Raw genomic sequence first — 20,721 nt, 5'->3', positions numbered from 1 at the left:
CGCATGCCCCGCCTGGGCCATGCTTTGCCGCCTGCGGCCGTGCCGCCACTGCTCCACCGGCCACCGGCAGTTCTCCGCCACCTCGGATCTTGTATCGACTTCAAAAGCTCGTACCTCCTCCATCCGAGCTCCGTTTGGGGTGATCTTGGTCTCGTTAGACTCTGTTTTTCACTGTGGACCTCACTGTGGGCTCAATATGGACTGAATCTCGAGATATCAAATTTTAACAATCTCTATCTCGACTCGATATTCGACTTTTTTCTAACTCCGAGAGCTTCTAGATCTCCTCGCCCCCATGTCATGGGGCAATCGCCTGCTAATCATGGATGGACAGACATGGGAGTCAAGCCAGTCCGTTCGATCCCATCTCCATCGTATGTTGTGCTCTTTCTGACCTGAGACCTACTCGGAGCATCATCCTACGGTAATAGGAATCTCACCTTGCGACATCACCACTCGTCCTTCCGAGTCTCCTATCTCGTGCCTGATCCACCTCCACCTGAAGCTCCACTTTACTCTGGGCTCCACCTGACTCCCGAAGCTCCACCTCGCACTGGACTCCCCACCAGGTAATAATGTCTACTGCTCCCTTTTTTTCCTCCAGAACAATCCTATCTCCGCATAGCACCCTTAGGATTTCTCCATCAGCTACCATCCTGTAGCCTCTCGAATCCAGTCTGCTAAGTGAGATAAGATTTTTTCTGAAATTGGATATGTATCGGACCTCCCCCAATCTCCTTACTGCACCATCATGTGTTCTCCAGCTGACTATCTCAATGCCTCTGATCGCACAGCTCGATCCATCCGGTAGATATACAGCACCCTCACTGTTCTTCAGAGAGTCAAACTGCTCCTCTCTGCAATATATATGATAGGGGCATGCAAAATCTAATATCCACTGCTGAAAAAAAGTAGATACCTCGTCAGATATCTCCAGGATATCTCCATCTGAATCGCTATCGACCGTCGCTACAGCAGCCACCGTTCGATTTTTGAGTTGAGGATAATCTCTGACTAGATGCCCCAACTCCTCACACCGGTAACACCGATTTTGCTCAAGTCCCTCCAGGACTTAAATCGCCCTCATCGCGATCTCCTGTCGCTCCGTCTACCGCCTCCTGCTCCTCCAGAAATCATCAAAGCTGAGCTACCGCTACCTGAACTCGAAGCTGGGTTCTCCCTCCTGAGAACCTCGTTCTGGAGTATCGCTACGGTGACCTCGTCCATCTTGATGGTGCTCTTCTCCACTAGAAGAGCAGTCACCATTCGTATAAAGGTGGAAGCGATGCTAGCAAAACCAGCACCCTGGTCTTCTCTTCAACATTCTCGTCAATGCTGAGGAGGTCGGTGAGGATCTTCTGGAAGTGGCTGAGATGCTCCTGCATGCTCTGTCCCTCAGTCATCCGCAGTTGGTAAACTATCTCCAGAGAAAAAGAGTGTTGGTGAGAGACTTCGTCATGTTCAACTCCTCGATCTTCGACCACAGCACCGTCGGAGAAGTCTCGCTCAGCACATGGATCACCACCTCATCCATCAGGTACATGCGGATGGTACTCACCGCCTGCATCTGTAGCCATTTCCAATCCTGTACCTCCATGGTGGTTGGCTTCTCATCGCACAAGAGAGCATCGATCAACCCCTGTTGGATGAGCACGTCCTTCACCCTTGCCTGCCACAAAGAAAAATTGCTCTTTCCATCAAACTTGTTAATCTCCATCTTGATTGTTCCTGTCTTCTCCATCTTCAGTCTTGCTCACCACCGCTGCAATTTGCATCCTTGTACCGTCTCTTTCTGATAGCACTTGTTGGATGGATGTCTGGCCAGGACACCACCTCCTAAGACCTTTTCAGTATCACGCGATGCAGCAGGAAGAAAGAAAAAATAAAACAAAAACAATCAAAATACGTGGATCAGCCACAAAAGGGCTCGCCTCCACGGGGCATGCAAACTTCACTATGAAAAAGAAATTTTACAAGAAGAGATCTCTCCCTCAATCCTTGTACACCCAATTTCTCTCTCACCTAAAGTTCTCCCTCACAAAAGCTCTCTCTTAGAAAATCCCCCTGAACCCCTGAAGCGACCGGTGTCCACTGTCCAGGAGCCTCCTGCTCCTCTCTCAGCTGCACGATCTTTTTTCCCTTCCTTGGATTCCATACGGTGCGTCTACAGTAGAAAATTGAACCACACATTCTATTCACTGTTCCCAGGCCTTTATAGGCCTTAAACCTGATTAGATGTTGATTAGGAGTCCTAATCAGGCTCAAACAAACTTCAGATCAAGCCCCAAACCGTTGGATCAAGATCGGAAGCTCCCTGGGCCGTCCGATCGCGATCGATCCATAGAATAGTATCGTGGACCGTGTGAAACACTTGAAAAATATCCAGGCGGTCCACGCGGTCCGCCATGGACCACCCAGTCCACCGTGGATCGGGGTATAGGCCCAGGTGCAGCGCCTAGGCCTAGGCTGGCCCACGCGCACGGGCCTGGGCCGCGCCCGCGTCGGGCGCCTGGGCCCAGGTTGCGCCCCGCGTGTGGGTTGGGCTGTGCGCCCGCCTGGGCCACGCGCCTAGGCCACGCGTTGGCCCCGCTTGGACCGTGCTCCACCGCCAGCGGCTGCACCACTGCCGCTCTGCCGACTGCCGACGGTCCTTCACCGCCTCGGATCAAGTGCCGACTTCAAAAGCTCGTATCTCCTCCATCCGAGCTTCGTTTGGGGTGATATTGATCTCGTTGGACTCCGTTTTTCATCGCGGACCTCACTGTAGGCTCAATGTAGACTGAATCTTCAGCATCAAATCCTAACATAGAATATTTTATTCTTTACCATAAATCCGTCTATAATGATCTCAAAATGATTTGCCTTCTATCATCTCATCTGCTCGGATGACTTTTATATGATAATATTTTAGAATAAAAATATTTTAAAATAATAAAATAGAGGGCGTCCGGTAATTTTTTCTTGCCTTATATATCCTTAGCTCCAAGTCATTCAAAATCCTTAGCCGCCATAAATTGATTCAATTCTCCTATACTTCCCTTATACATGTTACCTTCTGTACTCCTGCTCCAAAGTGAAGGCGTTAAAAGACACCCCCACCAGTTGAAGGGCAGAATAGAGCCTGTAAAAGAAAATGACAGGCCTTGAAGAACCAAAAAAAAAAAATGGGGAAAGACAACAGAGAGAAAGAAATCAGCAAGGACAAACACAGGCTTAGAGAGAGACGCATAGGGAAAGAGCGGATGAAGGCGACTTTTTCTGGGTTCGCAGGGCTGTTCGCGCTGCGTAGTCCACTGACAGTGACCGTACAAAAAGAGAGAAAAAAAAAAGCGGGCCTCTGGCTGTTGTTAGTGGCCATTAGCTATCGTCCTTCCTGAATGTGATCCGTAGAAGTATATCAGAGAACCGGCCCCCTGATAGTAGGATAGTATATATCGCCCATCTGATTTGGTTGTCTATAAACATTGTAATCTTTGATGATGAGACGGTGCCTACTCATAAAATATTAAAGAAAATTTATAATTTTGTTGAGGAGTACAACTGTTTTGATACTACTAGCCTCTCTTACTATTTCGAGTTTCTGAGATTTCTTTGCTACGTAGACAGCGATCCGTAGGATTTTTTTCATATCTTTGAAGTCTCCACCTTCGAAGTTTGTCCAAATCAACTTCGACGACAGTGTCAAGGATAGCAAAGATGATGCAGGCTACGTCATCCGGAGCTCGGATGCTAAGCTGCTGGCTGTTGAGATTCAGCACTATTCGAGCCATCAGTTTTCAGAACTGTTTGGGTGGGCATCATCAAAAAGATGAGCTTTCACTTCTTTATAGGAATCTGATTTTGTTAATGAACTGGTAATTGAGACAATTATCCTTTCATGTCCCTAGTTAGAATTCTCTCTTAGAGTTTTAGCCAGAATAATCCATTTAACGTGACATATGGCTGCAACACCTGTACCTTGTCTTCAACAACCATGATAAGCTAATTCATATCCTTTCTCACAGCTTGCATCAATGTTATTTTATACATCCCCCCTTAACTCCTTAATATGGACCACTTTTCCCATGTCCATGATATGTCAAGTTTGCTAGTCCAGGACCCTTACATCTTTCAACAAACATGTCGATTTAAATAACAATGTTACCAATATATTTTTATTCTTTTGCTCAAAAGAAAAGGTTACAAACTTTTTTTTTTTTTGTTGGCTTCACATTCACTGAGAAACAGAAAGGATGATGGATAATCTTTAAAAAAAATTTTTCTTTAAAGCTATGTGCTAGTAAGAGTAGTAAGAGAGCATGACAGCGTGACTACTTGTTCTTTTGTTTCCCTTAAGGCCGAGTAATGGGGACACATCAGTCTAGAAAACCAATAAATTCATGTACTGCAACATGCATGCATGTCTAAAGTGCAAAACTTTCTGGTACCTGTTTCAGATCTCCTTGACATAAAACAACGTCCGGTGTTGCGGCCAACCCTCCGCCATCTGTCACTGATAATGAGCACTTGTAAAATAGTATCCATACAAATTAGATTGATATATGACAGAAATTTTTCAATATTTAAATCAAAAAAAAAAATTAATAAATAATAATATTTTGGTTATTCAGAATAGCAGAACTCTGATCAGAAGTGACCCCCGTACTGTTCACTTACCTCCTTTTTATAGATGAGATTATTATAACTGTCAGATGTGATTCCGTATTTTATGGCATTAAATTATCGGACCATAATCATGTAGTGGGTCATTAATTTTCACTGATTGCATCGTGATATGAGACGGATAACCGTTCGTGACGGTTATGGCATGTTGAGCGGATCAGCCGATCATACATCAGTAGTAGATGTGGCCGTCGGCTGATAGTTAGGTTGCACCGATAGCCCAAGTTCTTCAATATTTATCAGCATCAGCCGATCACTAGTCGGTAACCAACTATAAGTCGGTGAAATTTGTTCAAGTGGTTGATGAAGAGTTGGTACTATCTGTTCAGTCGATGCTCAGTCAGATTCGTATGTTCAGTCGGTCGGCTATTGCCGAGTCGGAGTCGGGAGTTGGTTGGCCTGAGTCGGGGGTCAGCCGGTTTATCCCAACAGTTGCCCTCTACTCTCAAGTCCAATGGCGGGTCGGCGTGTATACTGCCACGTGGCTTGTCACATTGGACGAAGGGAGTTATTGCCTGTCATGTCGAATCCCGATTCTGCAGCCACCTTTTTCGGGATACGGACGATTAGCTATTTTGTCATCTTTAAACCGCCACATCAATAGGATGATTTGGTGTCAGTTATCGATATCAGACGTCATTTCGGGAAGACGAGCCGGTATCAGATGGTTTGATTCTGACAAGTAGATTTTTGCCATGTGTATGAATGTTATTGGATCGAAGTTGTTCACGCAGATGGAGGTGACATGGTTTGATCTGGAATAGGTGCGTCGAATCGTCCGATTGATGGTTGGTCCAGATGTTGCCATGTGTCGTCATCGGGTGAGTCCTCGGTTTGACCGCTTTTATCTCGACCATTGAGGGATCCTATATATAAAGGGTTACCTTCAATCAAATTTTTTACTTTTCATTTTATCTTTCCTAGTGTGGGAACTCTGCTGGACGGTCGCCCCAAAATTCCTATCCTTTTCAGGTTCAGTTGTCTGTTCTTGAGTTCTCCCCTCCTTTTTGAGTCTCTAAGGTTTTCTTCTTTATAGTTAGGACTTTTTCTCTTCAGGAGAAACCCAGTCAGATTCGGAGGTGGAGACTTCTTCACTTTTGGAGTCAAATATTGAACGACTCTGAAAGCAGTATTGCATCCCGGAGCAGTATCAGCTTTTCGCCCCTGGGGTCGATGGTCGGGTGAATAGCCCTTCTTCAGGCTAGGTGGCCTTCTATGTCGAAGATCTTCGGGCGGATCTTCGATTTTTGATTTCGAAGTTTGTCTGAAATATTTTGGATTATTACAGTCTTTGTCCGGCTCAGCTGGCACCGAACTCAGTCCGATTGATTATTAGCTTTACCTTGTTATGTTGGATGTTGCCGACTGAACCTCATATTTCTCTTTTTCAAATTTTTTTCGTACTTCGATCCCACCCTAAGGCCCGAGGGTGGAGGTTCTTTAACACCCGCAAAGATCTTTCCTTCATTACTGGTCTTCCATCTACCATTCATGGATGGAAGAATCAGTTTTTCTTTACTTCTTCCATTCTTCTTTGGGGTTTTCCTTCCCGTTGGGGTGATCCACGAACCGATCCCAACAACAATAGCCAAGTAGAGGTCGGCGATCGGAAGGACTTCCACAAGCTGAAGGACTTGATGGTTCTGGCATAGAAGGAGCTTGTGATCGAACAGGTCCTTTATGATGCCAGCTTTAGTTCGGTCGCCTGTTTAGGTATAGTATAGTCGGCTATTTTTGCCTTCACTTATCTTTTGAGTTGTACTGACTCTTATCGTAATTACAGCCATGCAGTCAAGGGTATGAGTGTCAAGCACCGAAATTCATCAGCACGTGGCTAGGAAGAGGACAGCATCTGAGGCTGGACCTTCACGACCGCTGAAGAGGCATCAGGCTTCGACGCAAGCTCAGGCGGCAACTCCGACCCCAGCTCTAGTTGCTGCTTCGACACCGACTGAGGGGCCCGATGCTCCACCTGCATCGGCTCTTGAGCCAGTTCTGGCACTGTCAGCTCCGACAGTGCTCCCTACCATGCCATCCGAAGATAGGGTGGCTAGGGAAACTACCGAAGAACCGTCAGTAATTCTCTCTATTGAAGAGGTTTGGGTTGAGGCAAGAGAATCCGAACAATCTGCTGCTGCACCAGTCGCTCCTTCGGTCGGGGCACAGTCGAGTTCAAGCTTTCCCTCGCTTTCAAACATGGGGCCACTGACAAGGGACCGGAGAAAGGCCCCAATGACTTCGACGGAAGATGTGGCGTCGGAGGGCCGCACAATTTATTTCAACTTTCAAGTGCCAGGTGACAAATCAGTTCTGGCCAATCCGATGTTGGCTAGATGACTGTGCCGAGTCACCCTCCTTCCGACTGATCGAGAGCATCGGAAGAAGCAGTCAGTAGCCGAGATGCTCTCATCCTTTTATCCGACGGTGATCGGAGTAATTTTCTTCTTATTTTTTAACTGACTTATCTTCTATCTGCAGTTGATCCATGGCATGATTGACTTGGAAGCTGGCTACTCGAAGTTCAGCGATATTTGCAAGTCGTGGATGGACAAGGTGGCAGCCGTCAAAGCTGAGAAAGCAGCTGCACTTGATCAGCTAAAGTCTGCAGTAGAGCGGAAAGCCAAGCTTCAGGAAGAGATTTCCCGCCTGACTGATGACTTAACATCCTCGGGGGCTGAACCTAATTTGGCTCACGAGGCTATCTTGTCTCTTGAGTCGAAAATCAAGAGTAAGAAGCATTCTATTCACCGGCTTCGATGAGAACGAGATGGATGCATTGAAAAACTCGAAGTCGAGTGTGATCATCATCGGGCCAGCCTAGAAAGGCTGGCACTGACCGAAGAGGAGTCGACCTCCGCACGAGCCGACGTTGACTTGGCGAATGCAGAAGCGGAGTTGTTGAGGGAGGCACTGAGTTGGGCGATCGAGGACTTTTGAGATTCGAGAGAATACAAGGAGGAGATCCTCGAAAACAGCTTCACTTCGTACTATGTCGGGTATGAAGATGGTCAGGACGCAGTCAAAAAATTATACCCGAACCTAGACTTGAGCAGCATCATTTCTCCTGGATCAAAAAAGGGAGATGTCGAGGAAGAGGCCGCACCGACTCCAGATGGGACACCGACTGTGCCTGTTGATCGAGCGTCGACTATGCATCGAAACAAAGGAATAGGGACGGTGATGAAGATTAGTCAGTGTATTTTATTTTTCTTTTCTCTTTGTATAGTCAGATGCTTGTAATCAGACTTCGGTCCAATTTTGTAACTCCTTGACAATGAATGAAAGTATTTTTCTTCCAAGTTCAAACTATATGGAATGTTAAGTTCGCAATGTCTATAATGTAAAGTAACCATCAAATATTAATCGATGATCTGATCATTCAGTAGGACTTGTAGAATATTCGTTAGTCACGTAACCTCTGATGTATTTAATAGTTAGGATAACAATGGTAAGTCGAATATCCAGTACCCGATGTTTGGTCGGATTTGTACGTCAGGTCATTTGATAATCAGTGGTAAGCCGAATATCTTTCGACCGGTTATAGCCACATTGGTATAATTTCAATCTGATCTCGATCGTTTGGTATTTTGGTCCACTTACGATCGAGTCGGTATATTGGTCTTTTGGCCATGGTCAGCTTTTACAGTGGAAAGCCGACACTGAGTGCCGAGATATAATCGATTCTATGGCTTTTGCAGTGAAAGCCTTTATATTTGATGTCGGTCTAAGATCGCACTCGAGATGTCGATTTTTTGTGAGAAAATCGAAACATAGTCAGCAGTTAGGTAATGGGTTTTCTAACTTTTACAGTGAAAGTCGGAAATGAATCTTGGATTGTACCGTCGATTGTTCGACTTTTTCAGTGAAAGTCGATATATAGCCAGAAGTTGATAAGAATTGACTAAGACTAACGATTTTGAAATTCTATATTGCATTCCAAGTAGTGTATACACAAATGAGTTCATTGGTAATACATCTTCAGATTATCGGCATTCCATGTTCGAAGAATTACCGATCTTTCAAGGGTTTCTAGTCGATAGGCATCCGGTCTGAATGTCTCAGATATTTTGTTAGGTCCTTCTCAATTTGGAGACAGCTTTTTTCGATCCAAAGATTTTGAGATTTTTGCTTTTCTCAAGACTAAATCTCCTGACCGAAAGCCCTTCGGCTTAACCCTGGCATTATAGTATCGGGCTATTCTTTGTCGATATGTAGCCATACGGATTTGGGCCTGATGTTGGAGTTCTGGAAGGAGATCTAAGTCAGCTATTTGATATTCAGAATTGCTCGGCTCACTATATTATTTCACTCTGATCGATGGTAGTCCGATCTCGAGCGGGATCATTGCTTCTGTCCTATAAGCTAAATTGAAGGGAGATTCTCCAGTTGGTATGCAAGGAGTTGTTCGATATGCCCATAAGATCGAATATAGTTCTTCCATCCAGAGACCTTTAGCTTCATTCAGTCGGGTCTTGAGCCCATGTAAGATTGTTCGGTTGGTTACCTCCACCTCTCCATTCGATTGTGGATGACCGACTGACGTGAGTTTGTATGTGATATGAAACTTCTCATAGAACTTTCTAAAATTTTGATTGTCAAATTGTCAATCATTGTCGGTGATGATGATGTGTGGTAGATCGAATCTGTAGATGATAGATTTTTAAATAAAATTTTTCATTTTATTTTCAGTGATTTGGGTCAGAGGTTCGGCTTCTATCCATTTAGTGAAGTAATCGATAACAATTACTATGAATTTCTTCTGACCAGATGTCAGAGGAAAGGAGTCAAGTATGTCAATTCTCCATTGTGTGAAGGACCATGGTGCTACGATCGACATCAACTAACTGGCTGGTTAATGTTGTATATTCGCATACTTTTGACTTGGTTCGCACCTTCGGATTAGTTCAGCTGCATCTTTTTTCATAGTGAGCCAATAATATCCTTGTCGCAGGATTTTATAAGCTAGAAATTTATCCCCTAGGTGATTTTTACAAATTCCTTCATGGACCTCTCTAAGTGCATAGTCGGCATCTGTTGGTCCCACACATTTTAACAAGAGAAGAGAGAATGACCTCTTGTAGAGATGTCCATTCATTACCACATATTGAGAAGCCATCCATCGGAGTCACTTAGCTTTCGAGGGGTCTATAGGAAGAACTCCATCGATCAGGTATCGGACGATCGGATCCATCCAGTTTGGTTCAATAGTGAGCTACAATACTTTCTCGACTTTATCAATACTTGGCTATTCAAGACATTTAACGAATGTCTGATCCAGCGAGTTGAAAGTGATAGTTGCCAATCGTGAAAGTATGTCGGCTCGAGCATTTTCAGTTCTGGGTATGTGAAAGATCTTGAAGTATTTCAAGCTCGCAGTAAGATCTTTCAACTTCTGAGGGTACTTCATCATAATGGGGTCTCAGACTTCAAATTCATCTTTGACCTATCCAGCAATCAGTTGTGAGTCAGTGAAGACCTTCAAACTATTGATCTCAAGCTCTTTAGCTATCTTCAAATCGACTAAGAGTGCTTCATATTCGGCTTGATTATTTGAGACTTTAAAGTTGAACTGAATGACGTATTCAGTGACTACCCCTTCGGAGTTTGTGAGTATGAGGCTGGCTCCACTACCTTGTGTGTTAGATGCTCCATCGATGTGTAGCACCCAAGTTGACCCTAAGTCAGATTTTGGAGTTGTAGCCTTCTTTATTGTATTATCATCTGTATCTTCTGGCTTATTGTCGGATATTATACATTCTGCGACGAAGTCGGCTAGAACTTGCACTTTTATAGACGATCGTGGACGATATTGTATGTCAAATTCGTCAAGCTTTACTATCCATTTTGCTATCTGACCTGACGTATCAGGTCGATGTAAGATCGTCTTTAACGGTTGATCTGTCAGAATCACAATTGGATGTGCTTGAAAGTATGGACGAAATCGTTGCGCCGATATAATTAGAGCGTAGATCATTTTCTCTATTTTTGAAAATCAGACTTCGATATTGTGGAGTACTTTACTGGTGTAGTAGATCGGTCGATAGATTTGATTTTCATTCTCCTGGATGAGTCCCGAACTAACCGCTTCTGCTGAAGTCATCAAGTAGAGATACAGTGTCTCTCCGACCTTCAGTTTTGTAAGCAACGGTGGAGAAGCCAAGTATTTTTTCAGGACTTTGAAAGACTGTTGATATTTATCCAACCATGAGAAGTCTTTCATCTGTCGTAAAGTCTTAAAAGTTGGCAAGCATCTCTCGACCGACCTAAAAATGAATTGGCTGAGAGCGGCAATCCTTCCGTTGAGTTGCTGTGTTTCTTTTTTTGAGCTCGGATGCTTTATGTTAATGATGGCTTTTATCTTTTCAGGATTAGCCTCAATTCTTCATTATGAAACAAAAAAATTGAAGAATTTTTTGAAGGTTACTTCGAAAGCACACTTGGTCAGGTTTAATTTTATTTAATGTTATCGGAGTGTGCCAAAGGTTTCCTCCAGATCTTGAATATGATATGAAGTTTGGAGACTCTTTACCAGCATGTCGTCCACATATACTTTCATATTCCGTCCGATCTGTGCCTTGAAGATCTTATTGACGAGTCGTTGATAGGTAGCTCCAGTATTTTTCAGACCGAAAGGTATTATTTTGTAGTAGTATATGTCTTTATCGGTTACAAAAACTGTATGCTCTTCATCTTCTAGTGCCATCCGGATCTGATTATATCTGACGAAAGCATCCATGAAACTTAAAAGTCGATGGTCAGAAGTCGCATCAACCAGTTGATCAATCTTTCACAATGGGAAGCTGGCCTTCAGACAAACTTCGTTCAGATCAGTATAGTCGATGCAGATTCTCTATTTTTCATTGGCTTTTCTTACCATTACTATATTGGTGAGCTAATTGGGATATGTAGCTTCTCTAATGAAGCCTGCTGCGAGGAGCTTGTCGACTTCTTCATCTATGACCTTCTATCTTTCAGGAGCAAAAGGTCGTTTCTTCTATCTCACCGGTTTAATGTTCGGATTGATGTTAAGTCGGTAAGTTATTACTTCTGAAAGATTTTCGGACATATCGGTGGCTAACCAAGCAAAAATGTCGGTGTTGGTTCTGAGTAATTTTATTAATTGTTGCCGCTCTAAGTTGGGCAGTTGCGATCCAATTTGGACCATTTTCTCAAGATCTTCTTCTCTTAATGGGATAGGAACCAGTTGTTCAGCTGGTTCACCCCTCTCCTGATTCTCTCTTTGGTCCAATTTATCGACAAACAAAGAATCTTCAGATTTATTATTTTGAGTGAAAACAAGAAAGCAACGTCGGACAAATTGTTGATCTCCACGTATTTCTCCAACCTCATTTTTTGTCAGGAATCAGACTAATAAATGGTATGTTGAAATCACTACTTTCAGAGTATTAAGTTCAGGTCATCCGAGTATGGCGTTATAGGTCGAAGGTACTCAAACTACCATAAACGTTATAAAAATGGTGCTCTGTTGTGGTTTGGTCCCAGCGGTTAAAGGGAGAGAAATTTTTTCTTCTATTGTGATAGCATCTCCTGTGAAGCCGATCAATGACGTCGAGACTCTCCTGAGTCGATCTATTGGTAGTTACATTCAGGAGAAAGTCAAATAAAATAAAAGATCAGATGAACTTTCATTATTTATAAGGATTTTTTTTACATCATAATTTGCTATTGTTGTCGAGACAACAACAGCGTCATCATGGAGAGTCTAAATTCTCCGAATATCTTCTTTCGAAAAAATTATTACATTGTTGAGTCATCTCTATTTTGCCGACTCCTCCTCGGAAGTTGCCCTGCAGGTCGTCTGGAGATCATGTTGATCACCCCTGCAGTCGGTTGATTATTTACAGCTTCTTCAGCTTGCAGTTGAGGTCATCGATCAGCAGGAGGTTGGGTCGGCAGATCTCTCCGATACTTTTCGAGATAGCCTCATCGAATCAGGACTTCTATCTCATCTTTGAGTTGAATGCATTGTTTGGTATCATGCCCGTGATTACGGTGGAACTGACAATACTTCTTCCGATCGTGGCTCTTCGACGGTGCTTTCATCGGCAGAGGGTGTCGCAAATATTCTGCTCCTTCGATTTTCATGAGAATCTGTGCATGAAGAGCAGAAAAGGGAGTATAGAAGTCATACCTGCCATAAGTCGGCCTTGGACTCCGTCATCGGGGTGAAGCTCACTTGTTAGAAGATGGCCAAATCAAGATGGAGAAGCTCGCTTGTCAGAAGATGGCCGACTTGATTCGGTCGGAGCTTCGTCCTTCTTTTATTTCTTCTTCTTCTGATCATCTACAGATTTTCATGAGAAGGGGCATGTCGAGAGTATCGAGAAAGTCCTTGCTCATCTCGACAGGGAAGTCAAGACGGTCGCTTCGGAGAAGGAGACAGTGATCGTCGTGGATGACGGCGATTGTGCCTGGAAGGCACTGACTGTGCCACCGGTTGTTCCGCCAACGGCTGTTGCTGCTGGGTTTGCTGTTGCTGGAAGCTATTGACTGCCTTCACGAGAATATTCATTTGCTGTACAAGTACAGCGATTTGGACGTCCGTGGTGATCACGGGATGTGAGGAGCTAGGCTCTGCTACTGGAGGAGGGGGAGGAACTTCTTTCCGGTGGGAAGAGTACCTCATCGATTCGATTGCAGTCGAGCATTGAGTTCTGATTTTTGTCATGACGAAAATGATCCTCCGGTCTCCCTACTTGGTGTGCCAATATGTTGCGGCCAACTCCCCGTCGTCTGTCACCGGTAACGAGTACTTGCAAAACAGCGTCCACACAAATCGGATTGGTGTTCGGTGGAAACCCTCTGATGCTTAAGTCAGAGAGAAAAGTTGATGAACAGTAGTATTTTGGATATTCAGAGTAGCAGATCTCTGATCAGAAGTGACCCCCATGCTGTTCATTTACCTCTCTTTTTATAGATGAGATTATTGTAACCGTCGGACGTGGTCCCATATTTAATGGCGCTAAATTATCGGGTCATAATCATGTAGTGGGTCATTAGTTTCTATTGATTGCGCCATGATATGCGGCGGGTAACTGTTCGTGATGGTTATGACGTATTGAGCGGATCAGTCGATCATCCATCGGTAGTAGATGTGGCCGTCGGTTGATAGTTCGGTTGCACCGACAGCCCAAATTTCTCGATATTTATCAGCATCAGTTGATCACTAGTTGGTAACTGATCATAAGTTGGTGAAGCTTGTTCAATTGATTGATGAAGAGTCGGTACTATCTGTTTAGCCGATGTTTAATTGGATTCGTATGTTCAGTCAGTCGACTATTATCGAGTCAGAGTCGGAAGTTGATTGACCTGAGTCAGGAGTCAGTCGGTTTATCCCAATACCTATCACTAGTTGTATTGGGTGGATGTCTGGCCAGGACACTACCTCTCAAGATCTTTTCAGTACCACGCAATGCAGCAGAAAGAAAGAAGAAACAAAACAAAAGAAAAACAATCAAAATACGTGGATCAGTCACAAAAGGGCTAACCTCCACGGGGCATGCAAACTTCACTATGAAAAAAAATTTTATAAGAGGAGACCTCACCCTCAACCCTTGTACACCCAATTCTCTCTCACCTGAAGTTTCCCTCACAAAAGCTCTCTCTCTCTTGGAAGACCCCCTGAACCCCTGAAGTGCCTGGCGACTGCTGTCCAGGAGCCTCCTGCTCCCCTCTCAGCGCTTCCGCCTCTCCCTTCTCTTGGGTTCCGTACGGGTTCGTACGACGCAAATCCGAACCACACCCTTTACTGTTCGTTCACAGGCCTTTTAAAGGGTTAAAACAGGGTTTAAACCTAATTAGATTAGGTTTAAGAGTCCTAAACAAGCCAAATCAACCTCCTGAACCGTCAGATCGTCACCGAAAATTTTCTGGGCCGTCCGATCACGATCGGTCCATAAAATAGTACCGTGGACCGCGTGAAATGCGTGGAAAACACCCACGCGGTCCACAAGCCCAGCCGTGGACCGCCCGGTCCACGATGGACCGGAGAACAGGGCCAGCAGGGCCGGCCCGCTCCCGCGTGTGGGCCTGCGCGTGGCTGGGCCGCCCGCCCGCGTGGGTCGCACGTCCCGCGCGGGCCTGGGTCGCGCGTCCCGCACACCGCCGCCTGCGGCCGCGCTGATGCCGCCCGCCGTCGGTCGCCGGCGGTCCTCCATCGCCTCGAATCTCATGCCAACTTCAAAAATTCGTATCTCCTCCATCCGAGCTCCGTTTCAGGTGATCTTGATCTCGTTGGACTCCATTTTTCACCACAAACCTTGCTGTGGGCTCAATGTGGACTGAATCTCGAGGCATCAAATCCTAACAATCTCTACCTCGACTCGATATTCGGCCTCCTCCAAACTCTGAGAGCTTCTGGATCTCCTCGCCCCCATGCCCTGGGACAATCGCCTGCTGATCATGGATGGGCAAACATGGGAGTCGAGCCAGGCTGCTCGATCCTATCTCCGTCGTATGCTGTGCTCCTCCTGACCTAAGACCTGCTCGGGGCATCATCCTGCAGCAATAGGAATCTCACCTTGCGACGTCGCCTCTCGTCCTCCCGAGTCTCCTGTCTCGTGCCCGATCCGCCTCCTGGAGCTCCATCTCGCTCTGGGCTCCACCTGGCTCCTGAAGCTCCACCTCGCACTGGGCTCTCTGCCAGGTAATAATGTCTTCTACTCCCCTTATTCTCCTCCAGCACAATCCTATCGCCGCGTAACACCCTCAGGATTCCTCCACCAGCTACCGTCCTGTAGCCTCTTGAATCTGGTCTGCTAAGTGAGATAAGATTCCGCCTGAAATTGGATATGTATTAGACCTCCCCCAATCTCCTCACTGCACCGTCATGTGTCCTCCAGCTGACCATCCCAATGCCTCTGATCGCACAGCTCGATCTATCCGGCAAATATACAGTGCCCTCACTGTTCTCCAGGGAGTTAAGCTGCTCCTCTCTGCAACATATATGATAGGGGCATGCAGATCTAATATCCACTGCTGGGAAGAAGTAGATACCTCGTCAGATATCTCCAGGACATATCCATCTAAATCACTGCCGGTCGTCGCTATAGCAGCCACCATCCGATTTTTGAGTTGAGGACAATCTCTGGCTAGATGCCCCAACTCCTCACATCGGTAACACCTGGTTTTGGTCAAGTCTCTCCTGGACTTCGATCGCCCTCGTTGCAATCTCTTGTCGCTCCGTCTACCACCTCCTGCTCTTCCAGAAGCCACCAAAGCTGAGCTACCGCCACCTGAGCTCGAAGCTGGGTTCTCCCTCTTGAGAACCTCATTCTGGAGTATCGCCACGGTGACCTCGTCCATCTTGATAATGCTCTTCCCCACTAGAAGAGCAGTCACCAAGGACTCGTACGAAGGGGAAAGCGATGCCAGTAAAACCAGTGCCCTGGTCTTCTCTTCAACGTTCTCGCCAACGCTGAGGAGATCGGTGAGGATCTTCTGGAAGTGACTCAAATGCTCCTGCACGCTCTGTCCCTCAGTCATCCGCAATTGCTAAAACTGCCTCCAGAGGAAAAGAGTGTTGGTGAGAGACTTCGCCGTGTACAACTCCTCGAGCTTCGACCACAGCACCGTCGGGGAAGTCTCGCTCAGCGCATGGATCACCACCTCATCTGTCAGGTACATGCGGATGGTACTCACCGCCTGCATCTGTAGCCATTTTCAATCCCGCACCTCTATGGTGGTCGGCTTCTCATCGCACAAGAGAGCATCGATCAACCTCTGTTGGATGAGCACATCCTTCACCCTTGCTTGCCACAAGAAGAAATTGCTCTTACCATCAAACTTGTTGATCTCCATCTTGATTGTTCCTGTCTTCTCCATCTTCAGTCTTGCTCACCACCACTGCAATCTGCGTTCTTGTACCGCCTTGCTCTGATACCACTTGTTGGGTGGATGTCTGGCCAGGACACCATCTTCCAAGATCTTTTCAGTACCACATGATGCAGCAGGAAGAAAGAAGAAATAAAACAAAAGAAAAATAACCAAAATATGTGGATCAGCCACAAAAGGGCTCGCCTCCACGGGGCATGCAAATTTCACTATGAAAAAGAAATTTTACAAGAGGAGACCTCACCCTCAACCCTTGTACACCCAATTCTCTCTCACCTGAAGTTCCCCTCACAAAAGCTCTCTCTCTCTTGGAAGACCCCCTGAACCCCTGAAGTGCCTGACGACCACTGTCCAGGAGCCTCCTGCTCCTTCTCTCTCAGCGCTTCCGCCTCTCCCTTCTCTTGGGTTCTGTACGGGTTCGTACGGCGCAAATCCGAACCACACCCTTTACTGTTCGTCCACAAGCCTTTTAAAGGGTTAAAACAGAGTTTAAACCTAATTAGATTAGGTTTAAGAGTCCTAAACAAGCCAAATCAACCTCTTGAACCGTCGGATCGTCACCGGAAATTCCCTGGGCCGTCCGATCGCGACCGATCCACGGAATAGTGCCGTGGACCGCGTGAAACGCGTGGGAAACGCCCACGCGGTCCACAGGCCCAGCCGTGGACCACCCGGTCCACGGTGGACCGGAGAATAGGACCAGCAGGGCCGGTCCGCTCCCGCGCGCGCCTGGGCCGCGCGCCTGGCTGGGCTGCACGCCAGGCTGGGCCGCGCGCCTGCCCGGGCCGCCCGCCCGCGTGGGTCGCGCATCCCGCGCGGGCCTGGGTCGCACGTCCCGCGCGCTTCCGCCTGCGGCCGCACCGCTGCCGCCCGCCGTCGGTCACCGGCGGTCCTCCACCGCCTCGAATCTCGTGCCAACTTCAAAAACTCGTATCTCCTCCATCCGAGCTCCGTTTTAGGTAATCTTGGTCTCGTTGGACTCCGTTTTTTACCGCGAACATCGCTGTAGGCTCAATGTGGGCTGAATCTCGATGCGTCAAATCTTAACAAGTCGCAGCAAGAATAGACAATGGAACACTGACTCGCCGTCTCAAGGGGCCAGAATACAATAGGGTGAATCCTTCGCAAAGCCCCAAAGTTGGGGGAAAACAAATCTTGAATACATAAGACTTTTTTTTTTCTTTTTCCGATGAAGTGGAATGTTAGATGCCACCCAGAATTTTATTTAGTATGACTAATGTACAAAGGGACCTCGGACCCCATGCAACCAGTGGCCATCACAGAGGTCAAGTTTGGACTCACTCACTTGGTGTGACAGGTTACGGTTTACGTTAGTATACAGAATGCATTTGGAAAAAGGCTCGCTTCACGGTAGAAAAGCCATGCAACGTGAAGTCATGAAGATTATAATTAAGCAGAAACGCTCTCTAATAAAAAGATGCTATTAAGTGGCCGGCCGCATCTTGAATCAGATTTGAGCTCACTAATGGCATGCCAAAAGCCCAGCTTGTCTCCACTGTACGGCTCGACGGTCCATGCGTGCTGTTTAATGCTGAATCGCAATGAAACCAGTATGAGCTTCTTGTGTGGTGGCATTGCCGAGAGGTCTGAGAACCTCCATGACCCACCCCTCACAGTGGACCAACCAGTCTTGCATAAAATTGTAAATCCATAATAGGTAACTTTAGCTCTTATAATGTATTTGCATCATTCCACGGGTAGCCAACTTTTTGTAGGTCACCAAGGGAAGACAAATGATGTGAGTTGACAGATGGAATTCATACTTGTCCATTATGGATAGTGACATTCACTCCCAGGGATAGTAGCTCATCAACCTGTTAGAGAACACACCAAGCATTGATCCGATATTAGAAAATGCCATGATGGATCAAGAAGTATTGTAACACTAAAAGGATGAAAAAATATGGTAAATGTCATTGTAAAGGAATATGACACTCCTTAAAGTGCACAAATTGTCCTTAATCAGCTACATGATTACTATTGCTTCCAAAATATAGAGAGCAAGAATTCTATGAGCAGATCCTATAATACAGGTCTAGGTGATTGGTTACCTCATTGATCCTGGGTTTCATATACTCATTCATCAAAGCATTAAAGACGGAATCGGACTGCCCACCCCAACTGCAAGAGATAAACAATCAAGCAGTTCTGAACAACACCCAAGCTCAATACAAGCTCAAGCATTTTACCTAGTTTTCACACCATGTCATGGGAACTTCTTTTCTAAGCCATTAGTCTAAAAGCAAACATACCTTACATTCTTGGGGATAATCTTTATCTCCTCCTTAATTACACCATTCATGAGACTAGCAAGATCAACAGAGGAAGCATTGGAGCTGAGATACATCGAGTAAATCTTCTTCATGTCTATTTGGTCTGATAATGCCACTGCCATCCCTGAGATAGGGTAACTTCCAGCATCCAGCAAGAAATTATAAAAATCCTGCAAATGATTTAACAAAACTTATACGGTGTACTGAGTGCTTCTTTATTTGACTAAAAATCAACCAAAGTTTAAAAAAGGTAGCTACATTGCTCACGACACCATGACTATATATCCCTGGGAATTTGATTCTGCAGATCTTGCCATGTTATTGTAGCCTCATAATACTGCCCTTTCGCTAGTTGTTGTCTAATCCGTTCTGCCACACTGATATATGCCAATCGGAGAAATTAGATAAACTAAATAAAAAAATAAATAAAATACCACAAATCAACATTTTCTCTTATTCTTTATACACTCTTTGTTGTTTAAGAAAGAGCATATCATAACCTGTTTGATCTGTTTGCAACATTGATACCGAGCCTCGAGACATCTAAAAGCAGAGGTCCCCACGAGAACTAAACACAAAATACTGATAGTTATATCCTGAAACTAGATTTGGCTAGTATACCGTTCTTACTCGAAAAACAGATGTACATAGTACTCACGACGAAATCTTCTGGTGAAATCCAGCTATCTCCCAAAACAACTCCTATTTACACAGGTTAAATTATGAGATGCTAAAAATGCTGATAACTTTTTCTTTAAATCTCCTTAATAGCAAATTAGGATAAACTCATATGAGAGATATTCATACCTCCAAGTTTAAGTTTCAATGTTCCAGCCTTAATGGCTTTGACAACCGATAAACCAAGAGTCACAGCAAATTTTCCTCCACAAGACTTGGCCACAATGAAGAGCGGACTTCTTTGCAAGCTCTCATTCTCATTGTAGAGCTTCTTGAAGTCAGTGACCGCCGCCCAATCAGTCTTCACCAGAAGCTTTTCATCCTCTACAAAACTGTATCCAGTCCCAACTGGGTTGTCCTAAAATTTATATTTAATATCTAAATGAAGTCACTCAACAATAGAAAACATACAAAAGAATGATGGATGCAACGGTTAGGATAAGAGATTCACCACAAAAAGGAGATCAGCTTTTTGCAGCCATGTCGAAAGCCCTTGAGTTCTATTCTTAAAGATTTAGAGATATGATAAATTGCCGTCTCCTGGAATCCTGTATCATCCGCACTGAAAAAAAAAAATGCTATTTGGCTTTGCATATTGAAGCATTTAACTCAAATCAATGGTCATCATGTTCAGCATGGAATTCCAACTCCTCTACATGAAAAAGTGTTGGTTGTATCACTTGGGTTTATTGGATGATGATGCATGTCCATTTTATTGGTAGAAAAGATAGGAAGAAGCTCGCTGCTGCTTGCGTAGGAGGGCAAGTGTTTGGTACAACTGTCTGGTGTACAGCCAAACACTTTTTTCATCCAAACCTGTTAGCATGATTAGATGCTTAAATGTAGGCTCACAATTACTTTAGTGATTGCATATTTGCAAAATGGGTTTCAGTTCCAGTCTTCCAGATGTTGGATTATAATTATTCGCACAGAGTTGCTGTGCAATAGTTTCAGAGTTGCTTATGCCTTCATGCTTCTAATCTCCGCATTGTTTCAGAGAACTTCTTCATACATAGAGCAGAAAGGATGAGACTTGTGCTCAATTGAAAGCCGTTTTAGGGGACTTTATGACTAGTTGCAACATTGAAGTGGCTAGTTCAGAGATTGCTGCATGTTTGCATGTCATTTGATCATTTTCCTTGTGTTAGTCATGTGCACAGTGTGCCTATACAAAAAAGTTGACATGTCAACAGATGATTTCTTGTTCATTTTCGTCCTACTGTATGATACTCAA

The 20,721-nt window shown here is 45.2% G+C and overlaps 1 protein-coding gene across 1 annotated transcript; it reads right to left on the bottom strand.

The window, feature by feature from the left end:
- Positions 1-19,071: 19,071 nt before the first annotated feature.
- Positions 19,072-20,696, bottom strand: LOC105059226 (serine carboxypeptidase-like 51). The gene is made up of 6 exons (XM_073249821.1): positions 20,646-20,696; positions 19,939-19,992; positions 19,617-19,845; positions 19,468-19,511; positions 19,310-19,377; positions 19,072-19,186 (listed from the first exon to the last, which is right to left on the bottom strand). The coding sequence occupies exons 1-6, from the start codon at positions 20,694-20,696 to the stop codon at positions 19,087-19,089; spliced, it is 546 nt and encodes a 181-aa protein (XP_073105922.1). The 3' UTR covers positions 19,072-19,086.
- Positions 20,697-20,721: the final 25 nt, after the last annotated feature.

This window comes from Elaeis guineensis, chromosome 16 (genome assembly GCF_000442705.2).
Source record: "Elaeis guineensis isolate ETL-2024a chromosome 16, EG11, whole genome shotgun sequence".
Taxonomy (NCBI): Eukaryota; Viridiplantae; Streptophyta; class Magnoliopsida; order Arecales; family Arecaceae; genus Elaeis; species Elaeis guineensis.
This window is presented reverse-complemented; position numbering and strand designations above follow the sequence as displayed.

What these genes read in the sequence shown, in the direction of transcription:
- LOC105059226 (XM_073249821.1), bottom strand. Translation starts at nt 20,696, where the DNA reads ATGAACAAGAAATCATCTGTTGACATGTCAACTTTTTTGTATAGGCAC. An exon ending in CTTTTTTGTATAGGCACACT is followed by an intron (nt 19,993 to 20,645) that starts GTGCACATGACT and finishes TAAATCTTTAAG; the next exon opens with AATAGAACTCAAGGGCTTTC. An exon ending in ATTGAAACTTAAACTTGGAG is followed by an intron (nt 19,512 to 19,616) that starts GTATGAATATCT and finishes CTGTGTAAATAG; the next exon opens with GAGTTGTTTTGGGAGATAGC.